The sequence below is a fragment of the Apteryx mantelli genome, chromosome 2, assembly GCF_036417845.1.
Source record: "Apteryx mantelli isolate bAptMan1 chromosome 2, bAptMan1.hap1, whole genome shotgun sequence".
Classification (NCBI taxonomy): domain Eukaryota; kingdom Metazoa; phylum Chordata; class Aves; order Apterygiformes; family Apterygidae; genus Apteryx; species Apteryx mantelli.
The window spans coordinates 69,305,900-69,325,474 of NC_089979.1; the positions used below are offsets into that span (position 1 = coordinate 69,305,900).

The 19,575-nt window shown below is 41.3% G+C and overlaps 1 protein-coding gene across 1 annotated transcript in view; it reads left to right on the plus strand.

The window, feature by feature from the left end:
* BMP6 (bone morphogenetic protein 6) overlaps positions 1-19,575 on the plus strand; it is a 102,106-nt gene that overhangs the window by 52,751 nt on the left and 29,780 nt on the right. The window contains exon 2 of the mRNA XM_067290836.1: positions 18,446-18,638. Within this exon, the coding sequence (XP_067146937.1) occupies positions 18,446-18,638 (193 nt within the window). The remainder of the gene's footprint in view (positions 1-18,445; positions 18,639-19,575) is intronic.

Sequence of the window (19,575 nt, forward strand, 5' to 3'; positions counted from 1 at the left end):
AAAGCAAATAGCTGCAACTGGTAAAGTAGCTTGGAGAGAGGTTGCTTTGTGAAAGTGGGTTTTCATTGAACAATACTTTGATAAAAACGTACCTATTGCGGCTTTGTGAAAGTTGTTGCTATTATATCAGTTAATAAAATAACTTGTCATACAATGCTTTTAGTTGGCATGGGCGGTTTTGGATCCAGTACTTCAGATTTACTCACCCATGTCTTCCCCTGTAGTTGGTATCACTTAGGTTAGGCCTTCTTGCCCAAGCAGAAGTGGGTGTAAGACTTTCTGGTTTTCTTGTAGCTGCTGCAGTTCAGCTGGGCTCTTTGTGAGTTAATTGGAAAGTCTCATTTCAAGTGTACTAATGTTGCACTGACTGTGTGGGCTCTAGCTTATAAAACAGAAGCCTTTAGTGAAACCAGATAAGTTTCCCTGTGCTCCTGGCCTTTGCATGCACTGGCTTCTGACGGGCAGTTTCATGCAACATGATGTAGATGCTGAGATCTACCCCAATATCATGCAGTTCAAATCACTGGAGAAACCTCACCTGCTTCTCCAGAAAGTATTTTCTGAATGTATCCATAAGAGGAAATACCTGTGGTGCTTCATTCACTTCCCTATAAATGACTAATCTGTCTTAATTAATGATGGCGATGGTATTTCTATCTGTAATGATACCAGTACCTCAAAAGCACTGTGGTACCACCATGCAGCCCAATGCTGTAAAACTTCTGGACAGGGGGTCAATGCTGTTTTGGGGAAACTGTGGTGGATCTTTCATTTTTTCCCTCATGTTGCCTACTAACGCTCTGCTCCTCTACCAATCTCCTTGTGAAGATGGAACTTTTCCTGGTGGAGATGACAAACCAAGGAAGCACCCAGCACTGCAGCTTGGGTCTTAGATGGAATTGAAAGGGGGCGGGGAGCAGTTCTGGACTAAATTTTGATTTCTGTTGAAAAATAATGCAGTGTTGCTTAAAACAAATATTTCTTAGGAGCAAGCTGATCTCATTAAAAAAAATGATTAAACCTCTTCAGGTTTGGGCAGGGAATTGGGCAATTTGTATATTTTCATTTAGTGATTTCTCTTTTGTTGGAAGTTTGAATTTCTGTGTACTGTTAACACGAAACTTCCTGCTTCAGCAAAACTTATTTATTTTCAGAATTTCCATTTCACTAGTTTAATTTTGTGATATTTTGGTTCCAGACTGATTTTAAAGAGCATCCACTCAAAAATACTTGTGTTTTGGAAGTGGAAATTCCATTTTTAGGTCTATCATAGTCCTAGACTTTTTCAGATCATTAGATGTGTTGCTTTGAACTTTGCATTTAGCTTTTAATACAGAGGCACAGATGCTGAAAAGGATTTAGATGCTGTGAAAAACAGGGTGAACTAGATGCCTATATAAATTATGGACTGTAGGCCTTGTTGCCTCAGTTAGTGCTCCTAAGTATAAAATGGGTGGGAACTGCAGTTGATCAGCACTTCTGCAAACTTTGAGCATTTAAATACCAAATTAAGTGTCTCAACATCAGAAAATCTTGTTCACAATATTAAAGAGCTGTTTAGCTTCTTAAGTACGACACTGCTGAATCTACTTTACAGTTACCTCATCTAAGCCATGATAGTTTCAGTAAAATTTGTAAAGAATTGCAAATAGGAAGCAAAATAAGAAAATATTACTGAATAAGGAAGCCCTGGTTTCTAATAAAGTGGAAATCAAACAAAACCATTAAGTTTGTTAGCAAAGAAGGCTGCATTGGAAAGGGTTCTAAGAGGCGGTTTCTTGCAGTTGCTTAATGCTGGTAAGTTTGAGTGTGCAATGTGTATCTCATTGGACAAAGAATATAGTGTATGCTAAAGAGTAAAATTTACTGTATTCTGAATACGAAAAGTATCTGCCTGAGAGACATTTGATTGAGCCCATACTGGTTATTTAGGAGTGTACAGGAACCTTTTGAGAACATTCAATTTTAAAAAGAAAACGGATACACATCAGGAAATAAAATGTTAAAGTTGTGTGTAGGAGAAATAGAAGTCTTTGAGTATATGGAGGTATATAGTGAAGATATATGCCACAGCCTTATTCGAGCCATATAGAAATGCCACTTCAGCCCCTTCTTGAGTTTTGCGTGTAGAATCCCACAAATGAGGACCACAGAATGTTAACTTTAGCGTTGATTGTATGTATATATCAGCAGAGAGTAAATATTAAGGCATTGCCATACCTTAATTTTTGTCAGTTGTTTTTATTTTGCATCCATTTCACTTTGCTTCTTTTTTCTTTTTTTTTAAGGACTTCCAAGGTCCTGCTGTAATATGGATAAAGTTGCTCATAGGAAGTGGCAATCTATAAAGATGTTTTACTTTACAATAGTAATACTGTTTGTTATTTGACTGAATCAACTTGTATTTGATTCCATCCTTACATATGTATTAATTTGGGAAGTTTATCAGTGAAGACTTTGTGTTTAACAATGTAATAAAAAAAAAAGAAGCTTTAAAAATCCTGCTAAACTTTTATTTATAGATAGACCAATTCATGAAGTTTGTCTTCAGATTTTTTCTACACCTTCAATTCTGAAAGCAATATGACTTTTTAATGGATTTTAAAAGGGAGGAAAGGGCATCAAGCTTCTGATGGAGATCCCTTGCAAACTTAACTGTGAGGCTGCCACAAATGAAATATAAGAAGGAAGCAGGAAGAGATTTTTCCTTCATTTTGTTCCTTTTCACTTTACAAGGAAAAGTGTAGGGATGGGCTTTCCAGGGTGCCCAGAGATCAAAAACACATGGACTTTGGCAGATACTAAGATTTGCACAGTGTTTGCGTTGGCTGGCCCCTTTGCTGTGTCAAAGTGGTGGCAACACATAGTGGGGCAGTGCTGGGAGCTGGGACTTGCCGTTGGTGGCTGTAGAGAGCAGTGTTGGTAGCTTTGTGTTAAACACGGAAAACAAAAAGGTTGTTTAATTTACAGAGCATTCAAATAACCAGAGTGCCTGTGGAGAGGTTGTTTCTTTGGAAAGGGAGAGGTACTGAGCGACAGCAGTCCGTGTGCTGGTTTGTTTCCCATCCTGACCACGATTAAGAACAGGGAAGGGCTTAGAGGAGGGGAGCACCTGTACCAGAATTTGGACTCAAGTGCTGCTTGAAAGTTTTCCGTGGCACTTTCTTTAGTGTGCAGAGGACAGTTGGCTTTTTCTGAACTAAATAATACCATCATTTCAGATACCTGTCTAAAAGAGATGGACATTTACGCTTGGTAATCCCACGTTATCCAAGCAGGATTTAGTTGTGACACACCAAGCCAAATCAGATTTATGACTGTAGTAAATCACAGGGGATAATAACATTATCTTAAGTTGCTCAGGCTGTCAGTTCGTCAGCCCACTGCCCATGCCCAGTGCCTTTTCCATGAGATGCAACTAGTGTCGGTCCAGTGGGAAACCTGCACTGAATGCTGTGTAACTCTTCTGGCTGCTGCTGCATCACTGCTGCTCTTGCCACCACAAACGGCTGTGGAGGAGCAGTGGAAAAGTGATAGCAGAGGGAAAAAACAAAAGCCAACTTTTTCCTAAAATTGAACCAGAAACGTGAGGTTAGAATACATACACAGTAAGGTTTGTATCAGTTTTGTTGTTGTTAAGCATTGGCTTTTTTGTTTTTTACAATGTCAATTAGTCTTTGAACACAAATAATTCTTCCCACTGAAGGAATCTTTTGGTTAAACACTGTGGGTTTTTTTGTTTTCCCTAACTGAAAAAACTGAACCATCCAAAATATTAAGAGAATAATTATGAGAAAGGGATTTTTTTAATTGAAATACTTATTAGAAAATATATAGCATTTACCTGTATTTTTTTATATGTCCCACCTTATCTCAGTGCCTACAGTATGATCCGAGCGCTGCACTTCACTCAGATGCTTTCTGACAGGGCCTAAAGCAGAGTTGCTCAAGCTTTTGATTTTTTCCATATGGTAAAGGCAGAAACTTCACTTTTGTCCCATGGAAAAGGTTTCCTAACAGCGGATGGAAAGATCTGCTAACACTTTGAATGGATGCTATCCCCAATAAGATAATCTTTTATCTAGAATATTTTCCAGCTCAGACTTTCCTCTGATGAAAAGATACAAAGTGATTCTTTCCATGCATTTGGGTAACAGAGAGAGAAAAATGCTGCTGGAAACTCTTTCAGAACCTTGAAATACAAAGGTGTTACTATGAGGTTTTTTTGTTTTTTTTTTAATGTCTTAGGATGAAAAGCATGGGTCAGAAAGTGTCTAAGAGGTTATATATCAACACCTCTCTGAGACATCAAGTATGTGGAATTCTATATTGCAGTGACTACTCTTTAAAGAATGCCCTAAAGAATTCTCTTAAACTACCCATACAAGTGCACATACATCAGATATTCACAGGTCTTCAAAAAACAAACAAAAAAGTCTACCAAAAACTCCTTGGAGTTGGCCTATTTCCTGTAGTTTTCTAAATAGCATAAAGTAGTCAAAATCTGTGGTCTAGACTGGTTTGTTCTGCTGATTTTTTTTTTCTTAGGGATTTATAAACCACAGAGAGTTGGAATGGATCAGAATAAATATTTGCTCATGCACCTACTGATTAGAGTTTTCAAAGTCCCCAATCTTGTTACAGCACACATGTGAGCATTAGCATTCACATAGGTTAGGTAAATACAAGGGTTTTCCTTCCCTTCACCTCCCCCCCCCGCCTTTCTGTTTAATGGAGGCAACATTTTCAATGATGTGGTGTGTTTTCTTTTTGGTATTCTGCAGTGTTTTCTGACTGGTAATCCTCTGAGAAACTGTTATTGTACCAGAGAGCACATTTTTTAGAATCCTTTTTATCCCCCTCCCTTAATATCAAGCATATTATTACTCATCTTGGAGCACTTCATCAGTGCTGTTTCTAAGTTGGCGATTTCTCCAAGTGTGATAGCAGCTGCAGCTAATAACATCAATTATACAACATTTAGGTTTGTTTTCTCCTATTTTGACTGGAGGAAGTTCTTTACTGGGACATGAGGTGTAATTGTCTGACCCTTTTCAAAGCTTTAACCTTTCACTCTGCAAGTGAGAACTGCAATAAAAACTCTCACTCGTGCTGGCCTGAACCCCACTTGTGCGGGTAGTTTAGCGTACAGATGGAAAACTAATTTAATAAATGTGCATTAAAAATCTTTTTGCTTATCAAATCATTCCCCTGTGTATACATTTGTAAAGAGAGAGTTGATAATCTATCCCTGATCCAACCTTTCCAATAGTTGATAATTTTCTTATTAAAACAGAAACAAACCAAAAAGAACAAGGTATGGTAACTGTCTCCTTGGAGTCTCTCTGAGTGTCAGATATATAGCACTACCATGTTGCAGTAATTAAAAAAAAAAAAAAAGAAAGAAAAGGCAAAAAGGCTAAATTTTTTGTAACCAATGTGCTTGCCACTGAGTCATAAACTAAATTCTGTGTCTGGGCAATCCAGCTGTTGACAACATTAGAAACACTTCAAGCATGACAACAGATAAAAGGCATATTTTAAGACTAAAGTGGAATTGGTTGTGGGTTTTTATTTGAATGTATCTCTATATATCTATTTATGTTTACTGAAAGTTGGAAGAGTCTTAGATGTTTTTCTCCAAAGATGGCATGTGACTAATCAAGGCAAGAGAGGAGGGCATTACTAAGAGACGTGGAGCGGAAAAATAAAATCAGTGATGACAAGGCTCAATTGGGTGGGGCAGAAAAATGTTCAAATAGCCAAATAGCCGGGACATGAATCGCAAAGAGCAAAGATATAGAAGCCAAATGTCTAAAAATTAATCTGTGGGCAAGCAGCTGTGTTTGCAAATTTTAACACATTCTCTTTTGTAGTTGGAGGCAGTTGTTCATTTTTAATTCTGTCTTCAGGAACTTGATAACTTAAGGAAAATGAGCAAGATAAACCGAAAGCCAGAAACATCTACAAAATGGGTTGTTTTTTAAACCAGTGAGGTTTATTAATTTCCTATTAGTTAACCTGAAACTTTTTGAGTCAATTTGTGTGCTATTACTTGAAGACCATTTGTATGTAGCTTTCATTTTAAGTGCCTAGATCCTAAGGATTGCTTTTGCATATTTGGTGAAAGTGAGAGGGGGGAAAAATAAAAAATATATATATGAGAAAGAACTTGGCAGAGGCTGTCTGTTTTCCTGCTGGACGTTTTTCAGGTGAACTACCCAGCTATGCTACTGTATTAAAGTCAGGCCAACTATGTGGAACTGAGGATCTATTCCACAATCCTGTTTTAACAGTTTTTTAATGGTGTTTTTCCTCAGCTCTTACTTTTTCCTAGGATTTCATACCCCAGTCAGGTTTCTCTTGTCTTTCTCAAAGTGTTAAGTCTAACCCTCTCATCTAACCAAGTTGGGAATAGCAAGCTACAGCCAGGAACAGAAGCTATATATCTTTCAGGCAGAGTATCTGAAATTGGACTGTAGTGTCCAATCTCTTTATCAGATGGACAGAAACATTCCAAGTATATTTCTAGTCACTGGGGGATATGGGGATATAAAAAAAATATTAAAAAAGGAAGGCTTAGAGAAAAGCTGTTAGGCAAACTGGGGCTTTTTGTCAAGGTTTTTTTTTTTTAGGGACTTTTTTAAAGGGTGAAATTCTTTACCCCTACACAGATCACTGAAGTTGTATGATGTCATTTTCTTTTCTTTTTCAAGACATATTTTGAGAAACTGAAAGGCTGCAGGTTAGATAAAACTATTAATGACCATTTTATGACCTCTGCTCTAACCACCCACAGCGGTTGCATATTTTTTCATGTCTGACGGCTAATTGGCTCTCTGTTACATCATTATATTGGTTGACAGCAGACAAGATTTCAGAGGAAAGAAAAAGTCACCTCTCAAATGGCACACTGTTGGAATGCTCAGTGGGCAGATCAAGGATGGAAAAAAATGGATTTCAGCGGTTTGGTAGGTCAAGAGATCTCCGTTTCCCAGCCTGAGGCATGCAGTGGGTTTCCCTTTGGTTCCCCTGGCCACATCCTTCCTGTGGTTTGTCCAAAAGGGGAAAACGTGTGCATAAGAGCTTGTCTTGTGCAAACTGGAGTCCATGTCCAAAGTGTGTGCTGTGGGGCACCCCAGAGAGGTGGTTGCCTGGGGACTCGTGTAGGATCCTCACGTGGGCATTTTCTGCCTGCCGCTGGCAGTGGCTGATAAGCACTGACTTGCTCCTGTGCAAGGCTCCTGTGCACTTCAACCTCGTACGCTTTTCTGCCTGGAGGGAGAGCTCCTGCCTTTGGGATCTCAAAACCCAGGCAGCCTGGAGGACAGAGCCAGGCTCTCTGATTGAGACCCGAAAATGAGGTGCATTCACAGGCCAATGTTTTGGAGTCAGGGAGAAGCCATTGGAATAAATATAATGCATCTAGGAGAGTACTCCGGGGAAGTATCATATATGCTTGCCCTGTTGTTCCACTTTTCCATAGGCATCAGCTTTTGGCAAGCGTGAGATAGGCTGCAAGGAACTTTGATTTGACCCAGGGTGGCCCCTTCTGTGTGCTTGCATAAATACGGCCCTTTTTGAAATGTGTGAACTCGGGAGTATGTTGGATACAGAGCAAGGCCATGATCCTGCACAAGTTCAAGGGGAAAGTCAGAGGGTGTCAGGGGAAAACATGTGTGATCGGGACAACACATGACGTGGGGCAAGTGTGGGGAGAGAGCTTTGCAAGAAGTCACTGCCTTGGAAAGAGGAACAGTGACCCCACATCTGATATAATGACTGTAAAATATTCTGGGATTTCTGCCTCATGTTAAATTTTCTCCAGTTTCCATAATCACAGTTCTTGAGAGCTTCCCAGATATGTTAGGTTTGTGCAGCGAGATCCCTAAGGGGCTTCACAGCCCTTCTGTCCTTGTTGGAGGAGGCTGGGAATGGGATAAGACTTTCCTTTTCCTTCTTCTGTCCTTCCTTCCTTCCTTCCTTTCCAGTTTTTTAATTTGGCCCTGAAAAACTGTGTTGGAGAACAGGGTTATTCACACCTTGCAGTTATTCAAATTCCATGTTAGGTCTTACCTACGGGCAGCTGAGACTGTGTCTAGTACTATTACTTAGTAAGTAATTTGGCACAGTGGCGGAAGATCAGAGCAGTTGGTGCTGGGGCTCCTCACGTCTCCATAAAAGGGAGTTTACTGGGGGAGTGTCTTCCTGAGCCTTCAGGGAGGCTCCGTGGCAGAAGAAAGTTGAAAAAGGAGTAATAATTAAGAAGGGCAACAAAAGAAATGCTAGGTTTAGCAAGGTTGTCCTGGTATTTCTGTGTAGTGTGATGTCTTCCAGGTTCTTTCAGTCAGTGCTTGGGGGTTATCCTGGTGGATTGATGGCATGTCCCAAATGGCGATTCAGAGCCTGTAGTCCCAGTTAAGCGTTGAGCATTGGAGCCATTTCCTCCAAATCTGTGTGCCGAACCAGCACACAGTAAGTGGAGGCAGTGAGGGGGTTCACTTCCAAATTGCACTACTGCTTAGACAAATATAGGTGACCAGGAATAATAATCTTCAAATTATTTCACAATGCTTCAAACACTTCACATATTCTCTGTCCTCAGTCTTTAGAGCTGTGATATCTTGTTGCCTTGACTCTTGCTGAGAGCTGTTTGCTCTGTAATCGCATTAAACATTAAGAACTCCTGACATCTCTGGAGAGCGATTTTACTCTTTCTTATCTCTCCTGTCATTTTCTGCACTTCTCGAGCATGGTGTTTCCTGTCTTTCTCATATCCTCTCTTTTCTCTTGATGATACACGTTCTGCTGCCTTTCATACTCTCTTTTTCTTATAGCCATTTTTCACAGAGCACCCTGCCAATTCCCCACAGTCCATGCCCTTCTGTGTTGCATCAAGACGCTTTCTCTAACTAGACACTGTTTAATGCAGTCGTTTGAAACGGGAGTCCTGTGTATAATACTAAACACTAAATAATAATGCTAAATGACAGAACAGTGTTTGATGGAGTCCATTGGAATCACAAGTCATGTCAGTCAACTCTACAATTCTAGTTTGTGTAGACTTGGGAATGGCATAATAAATTGAGGTACACAATGGTTTTTTTTCTGTATATCTGTGTATATCTGCATATCAGGTGAACATTTTCAATAATTTATAAAACTTTAAACACTGGGCAATATTTTTACAGGGAGTGGCTGCACTATGTTCAAGAGGTATCTTTCTCAGCTGGGCTATTAAATGAAAAGCCCAAAACTGCCTGTGATGCCAAGAGATTAGTGCTCAACAAGAAGAAAACGTACGACTTAATTTGAAAAAGTTTTTGCATTGCTCACTTTGCTATTTGCTGCTGATTGATTCACAGTCTTGCTAATAAATTTTAAAGCTCCCCAGTGAACAAAGAACAGAGGGAAATGGGCATAAACTTAAAAACAGTTTCCACTTTGCACAACTTCAGTGTTGAAATCTAACTCAAACACGCAAGTGAATTCAAGCGGACTCCCTTAAATTCCTACTGAAAGGCAAACAATTTTGAGAGACGATGTGAGATAAGCCAGGAAACTGCTGCACTGTTTAAAAATTCCTGAAAATGTTTCAAAATCCAGTTGATATGACTTGGGCAGCTGTGTAATTCCAGGGAGCTGCCATTTTAATGATGCTTCCAAGAGGAAATGCAGCATGACCTGTGTCAAGCCTGAAGGATGAGAAACGCCGGGAACGGAGGGTTTTCACAGATGGCTTGAAGTGTCACGGGCAGTTACTGTGTGGACGTGGACGCAGGAGCAAACGCATGCCCCAGGGAGCACAGCGGCGCGGGTGGAATGCTGTCTGCCCTCCCCGCGTTTAGCCGCAAAACACTTCCTAACGTGCGGCACTGTCACAAGGCTGACAGTGCCTGCTCCTTCACGAAATGCTGTGTCCACGTGTATGAAACCTCACTGTGAAGCATAAATGGTTTCTGAAAAGCATAATATTATTTTAAGCATAAATAACTTTGAAACTCAGTATAGAAATAGCTCGAGATCCCTTAGTCCGGAGGAGTGGTTTTTGCAGGCAGGGTCCCTATCAACTTCTCAGTGGGAACTGCATTAATGTTGCCACAAAAATGCAAACAGTAGTGCCTTTGATAATACCAATTTGGCATCCTTAAACAGCAAGATGCTTCGTTTTCTAAGGATACAACACCGTTTTCAGTGCAGGGACCTGCCATACATGCTAGTGTATGGAAAAAGAAGGTGCTGGTTTTGTTAGTGTTTGTGGGAAGGAGGCTGCCTGTGCCGTTGCAAAGTGATGTGTGTTAGAAGGACAGCGCGGGAAGCCCGGCTGCAGATGCCTGCGGCTGAGATGTCGGAGGCCCATAGCAGCATCGCCGCTCCCGGGCAGCCCGCACAGGGATCTCCTCCTCATTTAGGATTTACTGCCCTCTTCCCCTCACGTGCTGGAGGGAAGCTGGTCCCCGGCGCTGCCTGTTTTCCCGTGCAGAGGAGAGGAGCATTGCTGGCCATACAGTAGGCATCTTTGTGGATACCGTGAAAATGTCTTTGAGTACTTTCTGGCGTCCCATGGGCGTTATATATTTGGTCAGTGCATTATTTTGATTTTAAAACTGCCTTTGGTTCAAGAATCCTGAAAGGAAGCTGTTGTGCAACTGTTTTAATCTGATTTTACAAGCTGATTCCAGCTTGATCCCAGCACAAAGAAGCAAAGAAGAGCTCAGCTGTATTTTTTTGTCCAAAAGTAAAAGGCCCTCCTCCTTTAAAGATCTGTTATAGAATGTTATGTTTGGAGAGTGATTTGCTATTGTTTAAATTTAATCTCTATAATTACATTGGGATTGGATTAATCATGGGTTATTTTTCTGAATCATTCTTTTCTGGCACTCACAGCCGCTGAGTATAAAGCCAGGTCTTCATCAGATGTAAACTGGCCTTGCTCCACTTGAGTCAGTGGAATAAATCCGCTTTATATTGTGGCAGCCCAGATGTGATATTATAGCTATTTCTAAGAAAGCACCCTTTTTGGAGTTTGCTGGCCCTGAATCTTTTTACTGTTATTTTTAAGCTGTCATTAACTTCCAATTGCATTATATTTATGGTAGCATAGCTAGCTGTTGTCTCTCAATCACCTCAACTGGACCCAGAGGGATAAAGAAAAGGTGGAAAGCCGAATTCAACTCTAAATGTCTTTGCTTTTTCTGTTTAAAAGCTGTCTGTACGGCCAAGAGCGTAAGCAGCTGTCAGTGGGAAAAGTTAATTACTTACCTCCAGAACGCTTCTATATGCTCTTATCTATCTTTGCTCAGTTTTGCATGTGGGCAAAACACCTTTTACCAGTGGTTCCTCCTGATGACTGTCGCTGTCTGGCATGAGGGCGCAGCGTCGTCACACATCTCACTGAGGGGGCTCGGAAGGAGGCGTGCTCCTCACTAATCCCAAATCTGTTTGAAGCATGGCATGAAGCTCTTTCGTGGAGACCCTGTGGAGCTGTGCAGGGCTGCTGCAGTCGTGGGAGCTACCAGAAGTAAGTTGTGGGGCTGAGAGCGAGGCCGGAGGGAAGGATCCCCCCGGCAGAGGGGCAGCGGAGGGTTTGCTTTCAGGCCTTTGATGTTAGTGTCTCTTTCAGCAGACCTGAGTTTCTTCTGGTTTAAGGGATTGTCTTGCTAGCCGCTTGTAAGTTAGGGTTGTAATAAATCTTAGTTTGAAGAACTGGAAGCTTTTGCTTTCTTTTGGGTCCTTACTGCAAGGAAAAAAATAAGGTCAGTCTAAGCTGTAGTGAATTTAGGATATCACTGCAGTGGGTTAGACTGAAAGTCTGGTTAGCCTGGTGTCCAACTGACACTTGTACTGTATTTAAGTGTAAAAGACAGATGCTGGTGATCCTTTCCCTGATGCCTTCTCGCTGCTTCAAGGAGCCACTGGCTTTACCACTGACCTGCTTTTACACCTGTGGGTGCATTCAGTAGCACTTAGCTTTAGTTAACTTGTTAAAAGGAGGAAGGAGGTGTGAAGCCTTTTGGATTTCTTTTCTTCCTGTTTTAACTAGTGCTTTGTACTCTTTGGTTCTTTTTAGACGTTTAGAAAATACTGCTTATATTAGTAACAAAAGTCAGCTTTAATCTGTAACAGTGGTGATGCTTCTGTAGTCGAGAAGGTCTGCCAATGCGGCAGGAAGACCTGGTGTATTTTGTTAGATTGACCTGGTAGATTTGGAAAATCCAGACCAGCTTTCAGGCTCATCCTGGGCATCTGTTCAGAGAGAGAAAGACCTGCTGCAGGTCCCGTACTTGTAGATGCCTGGGTCTAATGGCCTGGATAAGCACTTTTTTGATATAGGAGGGAGAATGTAAGACCCAAATGAAGGCTGAGACTTATATTGAAGTCGGATATCCTTCATCTTGGATGGATGAACTGCTTGCATGAGTGAAAGCTTGTCCTCCCTCCTTCCCATGTATCAATTAGTCTAATAAAAGTACTATTCACTTCTTTATTAATCTTGCCTTGTACTTTGATTCTTGCTGCCTTTTGCTTCTTTTTACAGCAACTGTGACCAAGGCTGGGGTTGTCTGTTCTTTTTAAGCTTATATTAGTTTTGTCCTGTGCAAACTCTTGGTGCCTATTATTGAAGAAATCCCACTGATGCAGCTGTAAGGTTGCAGAGTAGATCAGTCACATACGTGGTGGTTTTATTAGTGGGGACTGTTGAAGCTGTGGTAACGCTTAAAGTATTTGGGGCCTAAGCCACTCCAAATTTGATAAATACTATTGACTTAAAGCAGAAACTGGTAATGTAAAATGGAGAAATTACGCGGCAGTTTGTTATGTAGGTATGCTCACAAATCTCCTGTTCGTGAGTCGAGTTTTCAGGGACTTTGTCATTTTACTGGGGAGGGGATCAAGGAGGCTGAGAAGAAATGTTTAGGAATGTTTTAATCAAACATCATTTGTAATCAAACTAAATTCATGAATACATGGGCAAAACTCACTCTGCATAAGCAGATGATGAACACTGGTAACTTTTACTGGAGTGTGGTAGTGACTGTCCAACAGAACTAAGTTGTTCTTGAAGCTCTTGGGGTACAAAAAGAATCTTAAGTTTTGGACTTGCTGGGACAGGACAGATGCAGAATGTCCCATCCCAAATAGTTGCATCTCACTCATTTGCACCCCCAATCCTTCTCCTTCCCACCCTGCCCCCTCCAAGGAATGAGGTTGCCATAGAAATCATAATTATTTATATAGATAATAAAAGTTTTTTGTTTGCTTTTGGAGATCTAGGTTTTGAGTAAATGTTTAATGTTTTTTGACTTTAGCTCCAAGGGAATGAGCTCAAGACTTTCTTAAAGGCACTACTGAGATTTTTACCCTGACACCTGACAAGGCACTTCTCACATTTTTACCTGAAGACTGGAGCTGACACTTTTCTCAAGCTCTGAGAACTTGAGGAAAAGCACCAAATATCAGGACACTTAGTGCTGTTGTTCTGCATGCAGATTGCGTTTACTCCAGAAAGACTGTTGTCCTGTTACTTCTGCATAGGAGTTACCTGAGATTCAAAGTAATGCTGAAGCACAAGGAATTTGTTTCAATGACCATCATTAGAGTTAGTTTTCTTTAGTCTAAGGTGTGTGTGACACATGCAAATGGAAGTGTAATGGTATAGTTACCAAAATAGATGTATTGTGTTAATTTCTTAATTTTTTTATGCAGTGCTTTTAAAGTAAAAAGTATTGTGAGCAGTATGTTATTTTTAAACCAAGGACATTTTGTGCTGAAATTGGCTATTGCAACACTGGTTTAGAATTAGAATACACAAAATTCAAAACCACAGTAAGCCTAATTTTGACATTCTTGCCTTTTTAACTTCTCAACAATAGTGTTGTGTTTGTATAGTATTTAAAAATATTTGTTGAGAGGAATGTAAAGAGCTACTGGCAGGCTTCTCTGTTAACTGTTTGTGTGTGCTCAACCGGTTCTGCCGCTCGGAAATGAGCTGTAATGAAAAACCTGGAGGTGAGTGCTCCCAGAGTCCACAGCTCAGACCCTGCTTTGCCTGTAATGCAAAGGAGCAATGGTAGCCTGAGCCGGGCCGGGACAGAGCAGCACAGCGGCATGGCCAGTCCTGTGGCCTTTGGCTCGAGGGACGCATGCTCAGTGTGCAGTGATGGGCTAAAACCTCTGTCTGGCGATTTCTCCCTTCCCGACTTGCCTCGGTACAGGCGTGCTTGCATTGGTATTGTCTCTAAGGAGCTACTCTGGCAAGCAAGTACTAATATTCAGAATAATATAATTAGACCCTGAGGATGCATTTTATAAAGCAGTAGTTGGTGTCATGATGCTACAACACCTGTTTCTGCCTGGCTTGTCCCTGATGCCCGGCAAACGTTAGGGAGAGGTTAAGGAAGGCCAGTGGCACTCAGAGGCTGCTCACTTTCAACCTGCTGCAGCTGCTCACATGCCTTATTTTCTCTGCAATGGGTTTGCAAAGTTGGGGCCTGTGTGCGTCGATCTCCAGGAAGAAATTAGTTTTGGATTTAACATGTCACTGATCAGACCAACCTGAACGAATTCACACGGGGGAAAGAAAAATTGGAAAGCAGCTTGAGAAATGATTTCTCCTTTTTGCTGTTGCCTTGCATTTTTGGCATGCACTGTCTGCATTTTGAATAATAGGTCATCTGATGCGATGTAATGTGATAGCAATACAAACTGGGTAATCCTGGGAACCAGCAGCTCGGATCTCGCCTTTCCAAATTTTACTGTTCTAAAACTTGACTTCTTTGTTAAAAATGAACTGTTTCCAGGGGGTAAAAAGCCCCCAGAGAAGAACTGCTGGCATTTTACATTTTTAAGCTGTCTTGCTGAATGAAAACAGTTGATTATTAACTTGATGGGGTGACAATGAGTATATAGAACTTAAATATCTCACCACTCCCACGAAGGAAAAAAAACCCCACCCTCCACTGTATCATAGGAAGATACATAGCCAGAAAAACTTTCCAACTTGTTAAACTTTTATACTTGCTTCATACAAGCTTAATGTGGGCTTTTTTCCATCCGTGATGTTGTAGGGACGCTTTTGAATGTAGCTGAGAAGGACACCCTCAACTTAACAGTATTTTTTTCTGAATGCGCCTTTCTTCTATAACAGAAAAAGCTAAATTACTTAATCTGAAAGATTAAAAAAGGTTTCCTTGCTTGTGTCTTTCAGCTTGTTTGTTCTGCTGATCCTGATAACAAAATCACTTTGAACATTTCCCCTGTATTCAGTTTAGTCAGCTTCTATGACTGTGTGGGGCTTTCAGACAAGGACAAGGATAAAGGAAGAAAGTTTTTAAAAACAGGAAAATATTATTGTGAACATACTGTAAAAGCCATAAACTGTGAAAGGGTACTCGGAGTCAAATGTTGTACCTGAATCTACTTTTAATGCTCTGTGGTGAGTGCTTCGGTGGTGGGATTTTTTTGGAGAGGGATAGGGGAGAATACTTATTTAAAGGACCAGAATTTGGCTGTATCACTTATAAGCTCACATTTTGTATTGGACACGAGAAGAGGTCAGGGCACCCTTCTGACCTGAGGTCTGAAAGTAACAGCAAAAAGTGACTTTTTTGCTCATTTTGAGCCTCTTGCGCTGTGTTGCGTGTCCCTTTTGCAGGTCAGGCAGGACGGCTCTTCGATCTCCCTCACGTGCTCTGGGAGGCCGAGTCACATCTTGGTGTGGGGCTGTGACTGGCAGGAAGCGTAGAATATTCCCCATAGTATTTCTCTCCAGTGTAATTTTAGTTTTCCTGCACCCTGCCAGGTTTCCTGTTGTGATCCTTGTTCCTTATTGCCTTTTCCAGGGTCTGTTGCTTGTTCTGGTCATGTCCTTCCATTTGTTCTTCTTAGTCCTCCTTTTTGTTGTGCTTGATCGGGTTGCTGCCTGCAGTTGCTTGTGCACAGCCTGCTGTCATCTTCTGTGGCAAGCCCTGGGGAGAAGATCCCACGCGCTCTCTTCGGCCGTGGTGGTGCATCTCGCCCACAGGGTGGCTCATCTGGTCCACCAAGCAGGAGGTGGACTTCAGTTTTGACTGGATGTTGCACCCATAAACAAGGACTTTGCAAGTTCTAAATCAAGAATTATTGCTTCATACTTCTGTCTCTCCAAAATAGCTGATTTAGACATTCCCTCACCATTAATTACATCCTCTCATCTTGTAGCAGCAAGTAAAAAGGCCATTCTGGGCACATCGTTCTGCTAGAAACAGTCAAGCACGGCTTCTTATTGGTTGGACTCCTGCAAGTTTCTGAAAATACGTGGCCAGTCTGTTTTGAGAAGCACGTCCTGCTGCGCTTGCGTCAGGTTATGGAATAACCAGACAGCTCAGTCCCTTTCTCAAGAGTGTGTCCACACAAGTCAGACCAACTAGTTCAATATTTTCAGAGTCATTCCCAATTAAAACCAGAGGCAGATACTTTAACGGGAAGCGCAAGTCACTGATGAGAGATGGCCAGCACCGATTCAAAACAAAGTAGTTCCTAGGTGATATTAAATTGCATGATACCATCATTTAATGCGGTGCAATCTGTGAAGGAGATGGTGGGTGGCACAGCCCCCTTTCTGGAGGTCACAGGATCCAGTCACCCACATTTGCCAGTAATTTGACTTCTAAACTGCTCAGGCAAATACAATGAAAGAGTGCCCAAACTGGCAGCATCTTCTCACTTTGACAGCAGTTTGCAAGCTTGCCTGTGCACCCCATAGCAGTTTCAAATGCAGCATCTTTTTAGTGCCATGTACTGCAAAATGCTCCACGAGAGTCATGCAGAGGTGAAAAGATTTCCTGGCAAGCTTCAAAGAGAAGGATGTGACTAAGTGTCGTGCAGGACGCCAGGACACAGTCACAGCCAGATGAGGCAGCTCAAATGAAAGAAGTGCTCCCAGCTGCCAGGGAAAAGGGAGAGGACATGGAGGAAACTGGAACGGGAGGATAGTGATGAATAGGCAGACGGGAAAGGTAGAAGGGTACATCTCCGTGGGCTGTGTTTTGAACTGCCAGGGGACGTGTCTCCTCTCCAGGGGAGGTAACCTGTGAGTAAGGCAGTGAAATTCAGGCAAGTTGGCAGAGTTCCTGGCTCTGCCCCAAGCCTCCTGTGCCTGTCCTCAGACAAATCAGTCTCCCTGTGACTCAGTATCCCATCTGTGAAACGGGGACGGCTACTTACCTCGTAGGTTGTTGTGAGTCTAATCTCGTGGATACTTTTGCAGTTTGATGTATTAAAAAGGAGGAGAAAATAAAAAGCAACAGAAAGTGAGCACAAAGTCTAACATGAGAAGGAGTCTGTCCTTCCCTCACCTCCACCTCTGAATTTTGTCATGTCCCTAACCATAATATAATGGCTACTTATTCATTATTGAAATATACTGCTTCAGTTGCACTGGTGGGAACAATTTTTTGTTTTTAGGTTTTCTTTTTCAGGGCTCTGAAGATGTAATTATGTGTGTTTATAGAATCTATTGTGGTCTTAAGCAATTTCTAGTAGAAAATCAGAATAAATAATGAATAATAAATTCAGACTAATACAAGATGTCATCAAATAATACAAGAGGAATGGGGCAAGAAGCAGAGTTTGTGAGGGAAACCTCATACAGAGAAAATACAAATCCTAAGGCAGATACTTGCAGAAGAAGTGGTTCTGGATTGTGTCTTTCTTGCAGACCACACCCTTTAACTTACCTGAAGAGGGAGAAGGTCAGGGAGGATAACTGAAGAAAGCAAAAGAGGTCACTGCCTCTTTGCTCTCTCATTCTCAAATAAGCTTCAGCAAAAGGAAGGGGAACCCTGTATTTGGGTTTTAACTTTAACCCTTGAAATAAATGTCATGTCAATTTTATTTGGGTAACAAGCCAGCATATAACAGCTAAAGCCCAAACCCGAGAGCCAAGAGGCGGCAGCTTTTAGGACATTCTGTGAATTGACTCACCTTGCACTAACAATTTATTCTGTCCATGCCTTGATGTCCTAATGCAAACTGGAGCTCCTCATCTCTTCTGTTAGATGAGGGGTGCAAGGCTTCATGAAATGCCATAAAGAACTTGGAGATCCACAGGTGGAAAATGCTTAGGGAGGTCACAGGTTCAGAGTTACAAGATGTTTTAAACAGGATCAAAATGGTCATATTTTGCCTGTCAAAGATGACTTTTCTTTAAGAAATATGAAGATCTCAAAAGTATTAGCTAGAGAAGATGAACCTTATCTTTTCTAAATTGTATTTGAAAGGCCTGCATTAGAAAGGCTGTTGTTGCACAAGCTTTCACAGCACTTGTCAAGACCATCTTTGGAGAATAAATATGATTTTTATTTTCTTCAAGAAACAGGTGGCAGCATGTGGAAAACTTTTGTTGTTAAATTTTAGTCATGGTTCCTTTTTTTTTTTTCTTCTTTTTTTTTTTCCCCATCTGCAGTTGAATATGACAAGGAGTTCATGCCTCACCAGCGGCACCACAAGGAGTTCAAATTTAATTTGTCTCAGATTCCTGAGGGCGAGGCTGTCACGGCTGCTGAGTTTCGGATCTACAAGGACTGTGTCATGGGGAGCTTTAAAAACCAAACCTTCCTTATCAGCATCTATCAAGTGCTACAGGAACATCAGAACAGGTCGGCAAGTGGTGGTCCTTCTGCTTCACTTTCTGCTGTCCCAGGGAAGGGCGAGGATGTGGATTCATGATGGGGGTCGGCAGCTGGGAGGTCTGCTAAATAGCTACCACTTTTTTGTTCAAATTGACAGGGTGTGTTACTGCGCAGCCCTTCCCTTCTGGGAAAGGGACATGGTAGAGTGCAAAATGGACCTCAGCAAAGAAACTCTGCAATATATTAGCTCAGGGTTTCACTCGGGTGCAACGCTTTCGTTGTCTGTAAATAAACCAAAACTCTGACGTGAGGCAATAGAATTTAAAAGCAAAGATATTATATGCTAGTATTGCTCATGCATACTGAATTATGCATATCCCCTTTCACCTTAACAGTACAAGCATGAAAAACATAACCTGTTTGAAAAATACTGGTAATTCATGCAGGCTTGATCTACTTTCAACTTGTATCTTTATAAATTCAAAACATACCAACTTTACCAAACTTTTACTAGACTAAGAAAACTGAGAACTGTGATTCTTGTGCTATTTTACCATTTTATATAAAGAGAAATGGAGATACTTTAGATAGGAATGTCAGATTTTGCTTTACTAGGAAACTTATCCAGGTTATCCACCTCCATTTCCTCACTGTGGAAATCCAATGAGCTGTTGATTGTAGTGTCCTCTGACAGGTTAAACTGCTGTTTAAATCTGGTTTTGGGAGCATCAATAAGATGCACTGAAAAATGCTGCCAAAGACAGACTGATGTAAAATGCATTGAAGTATTTCTGCTAAAATTTTGGTGGGCTTTGGATCAGATACTGTCTGCATGAGGTTTTGATCAACTTTGATGCCTGTAAACAAATAAAACTAGACATGCCTTACTGTCATATGGGGAGAAGCCTGGATTTTGCTGCAGTTGGACATTGAATGACATTTGATAGCAGCACGCTGACCTTAT